The sequence below is a fragment of the Mus pahari genome, chromosome 3, assembly GCF_900095145.1.
Source record: "Mus pahari chromosome 3, PAHARI_EIJ_v1.1, whole genome shotgun sequence".
Lineage (NCBI taxonomy): Eukaryota > Metazoa > Chordata > Mammalia > Rodentia > Muridae > Mus > Mus pahari.
The window spans coordinates 154,335,439-154,345,031 of NC_034592.1; the positions used below are offsets into that span (position 1 = coordinate 154,335,439).

Here is a 9,593-nt window from a genome sequence, read left to right on the forward strand (position 1 = left end):
CCACAAGGCAGAATAGGTTCATGGTTAGAGCATCTTAGTACCCTATGAAGGAAAGCCACCCTTGCTATCTCTGTATGCAATACTGGAAAACAAAAACAGTATTCCATATTATAAAATTAAGGTTATTAAGTGAAAGCCAGCAGAGGACAACCTGCATCAAGAACTGTTGCCAGGATCTTCAGGGAGTTATTTCTAGGAAAGAGAGAAGACTTCTTAGACCTGCATATCATGGAGACCAATCACAGACTATCTGGAAGTTGTGCCCAAGTGGCTCTTTTATAAGATGTTCCCTGTGGCTCCAGCTACAAGAGGACCCTTGCCCCAGCAGGGCCACGGATGTGGAAACAGAACCACCACCACCACCACTACCACCACCACCACCACCACCCAGTCATAGAAATACTGTCTCCCCCTTCAAAGAGAAGTGTTGGAAGCAGGCAGAGCCTTTGCTACAATCCTCTGGTTGGAGATACCAGCCTGGATATTGGCCACCAGTCACTCATACATGGAACAGCCTTGTGATATTTCAAGAGATCGTTTTAACTTCATTTTCCTAGCAAGTCCTTGTGAAGGGAGAGTTTGCTAAATTCATTGATTCCCTTTTGGCAAGCTTGCAACTCCTGGATTTGGACAGATTAAATAGAGTAAAGATTTCCTATACTTACTCAAAGGACATTACCTAAAAACTCAGGAAGGATTTCTTTTTTTCTTCCAGGAAAAAGGAAACAAGGAGAAGGGAGGGAGGGGAGAAAGAAGGGAAGGAGAGAGAGAAGGAAGAATACAGGAAGGGAAAGGATGATGGAGGGTGGATAAACTACATAAAAAGACACATCCTTAGAACCAAAAGGACCAAGCCAACCATATCACTAACATATAATAATCTTTATTCTGTAACAGAGACATAAATAATTTTATGAATTCATATGACCTATACAAAAGACAAAATAAGATATTGCACTAAATTTAGTTATGGATTATCTGGATTTAATATTAGCTGAACAGATAAATATATACAAGTTAAGGAATTAAGGCAAAACCAGATGATATTTCAAACACAACAGGAGATTTGAAAAATAGATACAATTAAAAAGAAGGGCATACTATCTCCAGTTAATAAAGTGGTCATGGCGAAGGAGAAAATAATTCCTTATGGGTTTAATAAAGTAGTTACTATCAATCACATTAATTAAAGTTGAGCAGTAGAGTATTCGATTCACCACCAAGGAGAGGTACTTTGCCAAGGTTTGGGACTGAGCATTAGAGTTGGGGTAAATAACTTCTTCTTTGTCAGATTATGATCTGTTTTTCCTATTAGAAAATATAATTTGGAAAATATGACTCTTTCACATATATAATTAAAATACAACTATGGAGCATTCATTTTAGAGGCAGGAGGGAGGTCATGAGGGTGAGTTCAGAGTTAAGGAACATTTTGAGGCAAGACATTTTTTACCTTATGGGTAGAGAGAACACAATGCCAGTCACTAAAATACAATCCCAGTTACCTTAAGAGAACAAAACAAACAAATTCCAAAGTAATTATAATTTGTTTAAAAAGTATAATTAATAATCAATGTATCCACACGTGTACACACGTCTTTGGCAGTTCCACTATAACCACTGAAGTCAGAACTTCCAAGTTTTCTAACTTTCAGACCCATTAGCCTATCTTTCAAAAACAAAGAAATAAAAACCCCACATCTGCAGCCAATGCTGTAACAGCGGGGAAACTAAACAGAACAAACCTTGAGACGGCTTCTGACAGTTAACATGTAAGCAGGTCAGGGATTTTCAGCTTTAGAGTCCCGATCCACATGGAAGGAAACTGGCACACACACACGAAAATGATCTGTGAAACTTTGTGTCTGTCCAGACAGATCTAGAATTCTCCAAGAGAATCCGTAGCCACCCATGAACAGAACAGTAAGAGACATCAATCCAGGAGTGCTCTTCTGATAACCCGGGGGTGGGCGCCCTCACTCTTGGGAATCACGGAGAAGTCAGATTCTATAGAGGAAACACCAGAAAGCCAGAAAACGTGGAATACTGCCAGCCGCCGAGCAAGTTACCTTTCTCCAGTTTTAGGTAGACCTTATCTTCTTTGTCCAGGTACAGGAGCACCCCATTAGTGGCGGCTTCGCGGGTCACGTCTTTATCGCCAGCAAATGCAGAGATGACTGGTTTTCCATTTAACATCAAGTTAACCTGGAAAAAAAAAAATCACCCCCCCCCCAATAAAGCTCCCTTTAAAATCGAAATCTATACTAGGAAACAGTTCAAAGCATGACCTGGTCAAATATTTGCTATATGAGAAATATTCTCCTTTTCCTTCAAACCGGATATGTGCCAGGGTCAGATTTAATGTATCTTTGTGTGTATGTGAGTGTGTGTGTGCATGTGTGTGTGTGTTTCTCTGTGTATGTATGTTTTCCTATGAAAATTTCCTTATATCCTTACAAAAATAATGCCCTCCAGAGAGCTATCTAATCATGTGGAAAACTCACTTTCCCTCAGTGTGGAAACAAAGCTAACTATGGGACCAGCCTCGTATGCTCAGCATAAACTATTTGGTAACAAAGTTATGTATTAGCTTCCCAATGTTGACCTAACACCGACTGGTTGGATACCACCAGCTGCTCCCTGCAACTGAGAAGGCTACTCAGTTTCTGGAATTTGCACAGCAACAAAAGTCATTTGAAATGTCAGTTTTCAGGGAAGTAGATATGTTCACTAAACACTCCCTTTCTCTAGGTTAAGATTAATATGGAATAGATGAGACCTAAGGCCAGTCAGTTGATCCAGTCACTGGGATATAAAAGTGGCAGATGACTGTGCCATCTATTAATCCTAGGGACATAAAATATAATATAAATGCTAAGCATTCAATGTAACATATTCTAGAACTCTGTAAACATGCACTACACTAACTATGCAACTGGGGAGAAGTTGCTAGAAAAATAGAACCCCAAAATAAGCTCTAGCATGCCAAGCTCCGGGCAGCCTTTCTCAAAAGCATCGTAAGTAGCCGGCTCCCTGGTAGCTTGGTGGTTTCAACAGTTCATTGCCACCCACAAATTTTAAATGATGGCAAACATGTTTTGTTTATTTAACATCCATTTGTAAAGTTTTACGAGACTTTTTTTCTGTATAAGTTTGAATAACTTTTATTTTGGCATGAGATAAAAGTAAGATATTCTGTAGAGATCCCTGTCATGGAATCTTTGCCAAGCTGTGTTGTTGTTGTTGTTGTTGTTGTTGTTGTTGTTGTTGTTGTTTCAATAATTAATTGCATCTCACCATTTTTACATGGTAGTTAACTTGTTTTATTTAGTTAATGTTGATTTGTAAAGCTTTGTAAGATGTTTTTCCCTTATAAGTTTCAGTAACTTTTGTTCAGGCACGAGATAAAGACCAGCCCTGCGCGGATTTGCGGATTTGCGGAGTCGTGAGACTTCCCCAAGCTGTGTTTTACCGTGGCTGCTGTTGTGTCTTGTGCTGCTTATTTTTCCACGCACCCTCATCACTCATCACATACCCAAGTGGATGTTGTAAAGAAAAAGAAAAAAAGGATGCAAATCACATGCATATGAAAACAGACACAAAAGGTAGACAGCTATCTCTATGATGCACGCACATCCTGCAGAGGCAAGGAGCACTCAGTGGGAGCACGTACCTGGATCGTTTGGCTCTGGTAGACTTTAATTACATGAAAACTGAAACTATAGATTCCTTTCCTCGGTGCCACAAAGACAGATTCCAATGTGAAAAAATTACCCACGTTAACCAGGATCTACAGATAAAAAGCAGCAAATAATGGTAAGTTATAGTTTCCTCCCATGAGTAAAATAAATTCCCCTTCCTCCCCTTCTTCTTCCTCCCCTCCCCATTTCTTTATATGGTCCTTCTCTCTTTTCTCTCTCCTGTTTCTTCATTAAAAAAAATAATAACTAACTTCAGAAACAATAGAGAATAAAACAGCTAATCCTATTTCTTTCCTGTTACGTGACTTGGAAATAAAAGTGCATAATGGAAGCATCTTCTACCTTTTAAATAGTACAGGAAAATAAATAAATAAATAAAATGACTGTGTTGCATTCATGTGTCACAGGCCGATGTCTCTGGGATCACCAGAGTACCATGTGAAGGTCTGTATTAGCTTTTCACTCAGAATCAGATGGAAGACATCTGCTGTTTGGTTTCATCTCCACAGTCTATACTCCTTCCCAATGTCCAGAAGGGATGTTACCCAGCCAGCCAATCGGCATCCTGCAGTAGTCCTTGGGCTCTCTGCAGTAATCCCTGGACACACCACAGAGGCATGGTATCCCCTCCACCATGAGGCATTAGCCCATGGCACCACCAGTTGGTACCACAGAGATGGCAAAGCCAGGTTCTTCCCCTAGGCTCTGCCAGAGCTCTCCTCAGACCCATGGCTATTATTTTTGTTTATGTGCCATCTAAGCCTTAATAGCATACATTGGCGATGAATCAGCCCTGGCTGGGTGCCAAGAAAAGGGCATAAATGTGGTAGACAGTAGACCAGGTGGTATTTCTGTGCTCTTCCATGTCTTGTTTTATCTTCTTACCAGTCACCTGAAATCTATTTGAAGTTCAAGGGTCAAAAGTGGAAAGTTAAGTTAGCCGCTCTTTCTATGAAAGCCACACTGTGCCTTGTATTCCAATGTGTGGTCTGGTTGTGACATTAACTCTGAATTTCTGTGCATTCTCAGTCAAATTTCAGTCTCTCGGAGGCACGTCCCTTCCTGGGAGAGCATAAGAGCCCAAACAAAACAAGGAAGCTTTCTTTCATGTCTCACCAAGAAATAAATCCCTAACAATCAGATGTGTCTCTAAAGATATATTTTCTGCTTATTAGAGTCAGTCTGCTGTTATCTGTCTTAAACATCATCATCTTGTCAAGATTAACATATTTCGTACTTCCTGCTTCGTTTCCTCAAAGTGCACTATGCCTCTTTACAGCACACCAGAATGTCTGAATGCTTAGAAAAATGCACCAGCCTCTGCCCTGCCTTGAAATACAGATCTGTGTGCGGTGTGAGACCCCAGCTTCTCACCATAAGTATCGGCTCTCTGCCCTCTGACTTGTGACCAGATGGACTTTCTAAAGCCCTGTCGCCAGCTGTGTACAATTCCCTGACAAAACATTTTCAAAAACATTTTTTGCCAAGCTCATTAGAATAATGTAAAGTGCTTTAGCCAAGACTGGGAGACTCGGACACAAGAGGCATCCTTTATTAACAAAGTAGAGGTGCCAGTTATTGTTGATCAGTAAATATGAAGCTGGCCGTGGAATCTGCAGGGTAATAGAAGCATCCAGGCACATCGAGATTTATAACTAAATGCGTCTTGTTGTCTCAAAGATGCACGACTCCCAGAACAAAAGAAAAACCCCTTTCCTGTTCTAATTGGTGGGAAGGTCATTGAAAAGAATGCCCCAAACAAAGATAGCACTATGTCCACAAGGCTTTAGCTTTTAGATAATGTGCTAAAACACAGACCAGGCTGGTGCTAGGGTCCCTTTTCATCACTTTGTTAAATACTGCACCAAAATCTCCAAAGGGATTACTTAATTCATTTTTTTATAAAATTATAGCTATCCCATTCTAAGCCTCTAGGGAGACATCTCTGGCTCTAGCCAGCTGGTGAGTGTATTACTTAGAATTAAGTCAAGAACATGAACATCACCTGAGTCTTTTTCTGGCACATCCCGAAGCCCCACTTAACCCGCCTGCGGGACTCGGCATACGACTGTGAACTGTGACTTTGGAATAAGACAGACTCTCGGGTACTATTGGGGTTGGAACCAAAATGCAGGAGTCAGGGCTTTGCTAAGCTGAATCCCTGGGATTGCTCCTCACTCCGGTCTACAGATCCCTGAGCAGCTGGGTAGGAGCTGCAGCTTTCATCCCTTTCAACCCCATCCCCTGGCTGCAACCTCAAAATCTGTGCTTTCTCAGCAAGTTACAATGCCCTGGGGGAACCAGAAAGGGAAACCCCTGATCCCAGTGCTTACCTGCCCAAGCTTTATGCAATTACTCAGTCCCTTTTCCTCCTGCCTGGACAACTTTTCTGAGTGGAGCAATAGTGAGAAAGGCTTTTGTCTCTACCAGGCAGGGTGGTGTTAATTCATCTACCCTGGACCCTGCAGAGTCACCCTAGCTAGAGTTCTGGAGATGGTTTCTGACCCCCCCCCCGGAACCACACCCCTAATCGTCTGTGTCCACCTGGAAGGGTCCTGGCACCTTGTGGAGCCCCAGAGCCTTATGGAGACATGAGCCTCCTCCTGGAAACACAAGTCAAACATTTCAGATTGTCTACTAGGGCCCCCTCAGGAACGCCTCCAGGGCACCTGCTGATAAGTCTGAGCCAGAGGCCCAACTTCTCTACCAATAGATCTCAGCCAGCATCCAGGGACAATATTCCCTTCAGCCCCTGATGACCTGTTGCTGTTAAACTTGTCTTGATCTCCAGGTGCCTTCCTCTGCGCTCCCAAGCCACCCACCGCGCAGGCCTTTGCTGAAGACTAAGGGACTGAATGGAGGCTGTGGTTGCTGGGGAAGGGAGGCAGCTCTGAGTTTCAAACTGATACCTTCAGGGAGGGAGTTGATAAAATGATCTCACCACATCCTATTCATACTAGCTAAATCTGGGCAGGCAGCCCCCGATACCCAGAGACCACCCATCCCCATGTGCGTTCTGCATCCCTCGGGAGTCTAACCTGATCAAAGTAAATGATGCGAGTCTTGTTGCTCATCTCAGATGGCTCGTGGTTGGTGCTCCGAACCGCCGAAAAGGCCACCTTGGAGTTTGCTGCCCGGACCGATATCCCCAGAGGGGAAGATGATGATCCCTTGGAGTCTGTAGCTGGGTTCGAGTCGCACACCACCAGACACTTGCCTTCCAGAACGATCGGTTCCGTGTCATTCTGTGCCCAGACAGGCAGCACTAGAATCAGCAGAACAGCTGGTACCACGGACAGCGCCCGGCGCGCGGAGCCCATGGTGAGCCGCGTGCGCAAGCGGCAGCCTGGCGCTTCTGCTCCCGGGCGGCGCCTGCTACCCCGGGATCCGGGAGCTCGGGAAGACGCCAGTGGCTAGATCGACTGCGCTGCAGGAACAGCGGCGGCGGCGGCGGCAGCAGCGGCGCGCGCACTTCCACCAATTCTCAGGGCTGAAGTCTCCTTTCGAGCTGGCTGGTTGGCTCTGTTACCTTTGTCCTTTAAGGAGCTCATGCAGAACTCCTACCCTAACTCCTCCACCCCCAAATCAGTTTTGCCTGGGGCCACTGCACCCACACTTGTCCCTTGACATGTAAAAAGTCTCCAGACCCTCTCAGTCACACCTCAAAAGAACAAAATAAATTCTCACCCCGAACCCAAGCACTCCTAGTGAAGCACAGAGCTGAAGACACAGAGGGGACTCCGCGAGTAAACGCTAGCAAGGGTGTCTAGTGCCGAGCGGTGCGGGTGTCTGTCCTGTCCGAGGGACTCTGGTTGGCGCAGGAACAAATTACAGAGGCAGGAGGTGTTTCCGGGGACGAGAAGAACGCCAGGTTGGGTCCATGGCCAGAATGCTAGCGACTCCCACTTGCGCTTGGTCAAAAATTCCCCCAAAGCCCGGTGTCACTCCGACGCAGGTAGGCGGCAGCTGAGTGCCCGTCGCCAAAAGCAGTTCTAAGGTGCAGGGCGCCGACTGCCCTGGGTTCCCGCGTCCCTGCGCACAACTTTGTGTCTCAGCGCGCTGTGCAGCCTGGAGGGACAGCGCCAAGAGGGCACCCGCGCGCTATTTATAGGAGTGCTGCCGGCAGATGGCTTTGGCTCGCTCACTCATCCCGTGGATCCCCGGAAAGCAGAAAAGGCGTCCGGTGACCCCAGCGGAGCAGCGCCTGTGTGACGTTGAACGCACCCGGACCGAACGGGTCGCACAGCGCTGCCGGCTGCCAAGGACTGAGGCCACTTGGTCCCCCAAAATCGCACTGTGTGTACGCAGAGGATGATGCCCACCGGACCGCGCCTGCTGGGGCTGCGCGGCTGCTCCCCGCCAGCTCCACCTGGATCCGCAGAGGGAGTTGTGGGTTCCCTCACCCTGCCCTGCGCAAGACTCTCTGAACCGAACGTGGCGCTGCCAGCTCAGATGTGGAGATGGAAGGACCTCTGCGAAGCTGCGCGGTTTGCTGTCTGACTCTAAGAAGACCAGCCAGTGTCCCCCAACTGCTCCTGATCAGGAGCTTGTCCCACGTAGCCCTCGAGCCTGGAGAGCCCAGAAAGGCCTGGGGGCAGTTCTGTGCCCTGGGCGGGGCGGGTGCGGAGGAGGCGCCTGATTTCTTTCTTCTGCTCAAGAGGATGAGCCTCGGAACCCACCGGGGCGCGCCTTCCCACTCACGCTGTGCAGCCACCCCAAGCAGGGGCAGGAAAAATCATAGTGAACAGTATCCCTTAAATGTAACAAATAAAACGCACACCCTGAGAGCACTGCACCCTCCCCTCTTTGATGTTCCTCCCCTGTGCACTCCACTGCCATCTTGGCCTCTGACTAGCAACTTATTTTCCTTTTCCGAAGCCACGGAAGGGAAGCGGAAGGGAAGCGGGGAAGCAGGGCTTGGCTTTGGAGTTGGCTGCATGAACCTGACCAAGACCTTAATGAGTGGTCAATATTACCCAAACTAAGGGCGCTGGCTTTCCGGTTCAGTATTCTTTGGGGTCAGGACACTCCCAAATTTCTTATTGACTTCTCTTGACTTTAGCTGCAGGAGAGCAGTGCAGCTGTCCTCTAATCAAAACATCCCCGTGGACGCCATCAGCCACTCGGACCTCCTGATTTGTACGTATTGGTTGCAAATTGTTCAGAGGTTGAGTCATGTCCTTGGGTCAGATCAAGCTCCCCAGATGGGCATGTGCATTCTTGGAATGGCGTTCAAGCTCCTGCCCAGCAGAATCCAGACCTACATCTTTAGTCTGATCTCCTAAGGTTCTCCAAGAGAATGTGAAATTCCAAGTATTAAGATACAAGGTGCCCCTAGGGTTGATCCAACTTCCTATAATGCTATAAAGATGTACTGTCTGGAAGCACAGTTGAGGGAGGTAGGCACTGTGTGTTGTGAGTAGCTGGGGCTCTGGGGCTATGCTATTCGTAACAATGTTGCATATCTTTCACCGAAGCTGTAAAGAAACAGAAAAGCTTGCCAGGTCTTTAGTAGAGTGCCACCTTGACACCACATAAACTTCACATAGTTTCTCATCTGACCTTTTGTGATGTCCTTATTCAAGCACTGATCACTAGACATTGCAGTGCCTGTGGCACTTCTGTGGTGTGTGTGTGTGTGTGTGTGTGTGTGTGTATACAGATGTGTGCATGTGTGTACAAATGTATGTGTACGTGTATGTAAATGTGTGTGCACATATGTGTGTGCATGTATGTGTGCACGTGTGCATGTGTGTGCATGTGCATGTCTGCGCATGTTCTATTGTGTGTGCATGCATGTGTGCACATATATGTGTACATATGTGTGCATGTGTGTACATGTATGTACATGTGTATGTTGATGCATGTTCTATTGTGTGTGTGCATGCATGA

The 9,593-nt window shown here is 46.2% G+C and overlaps 1 protein-coding gene across 1 annotated transcript; it reads right to left on the reverse strand.

Moving 5' to 3' along the window:
- Positions 1-863: 863 nt before the first annotated feature.
- Cbln4 (cerebellin 4 precursor) lies at positions 864-8,192 on the reverse strand. Its single transcript, XM_021193820.1, has 3 exons — positions 6,740-8,192; positions 3,674-3,790; positions 864-2,205 (listed from the first exon to the last, which is right to left on the reverse strand). Exons 1-3 carry the CDS (start codon positions 7,019-7,021, stop codon positions 2,008-2,010), a joined length of 597 nt encoding a protein of 198 aa, XP_021049479.1. The 5' UTR covers positions 7,022-8,192; the 3' UTR covers positions 864-2,007.
- Between the last annotated feature and the right edge of the window lie 1,401 nt (positions 8,193-9,593).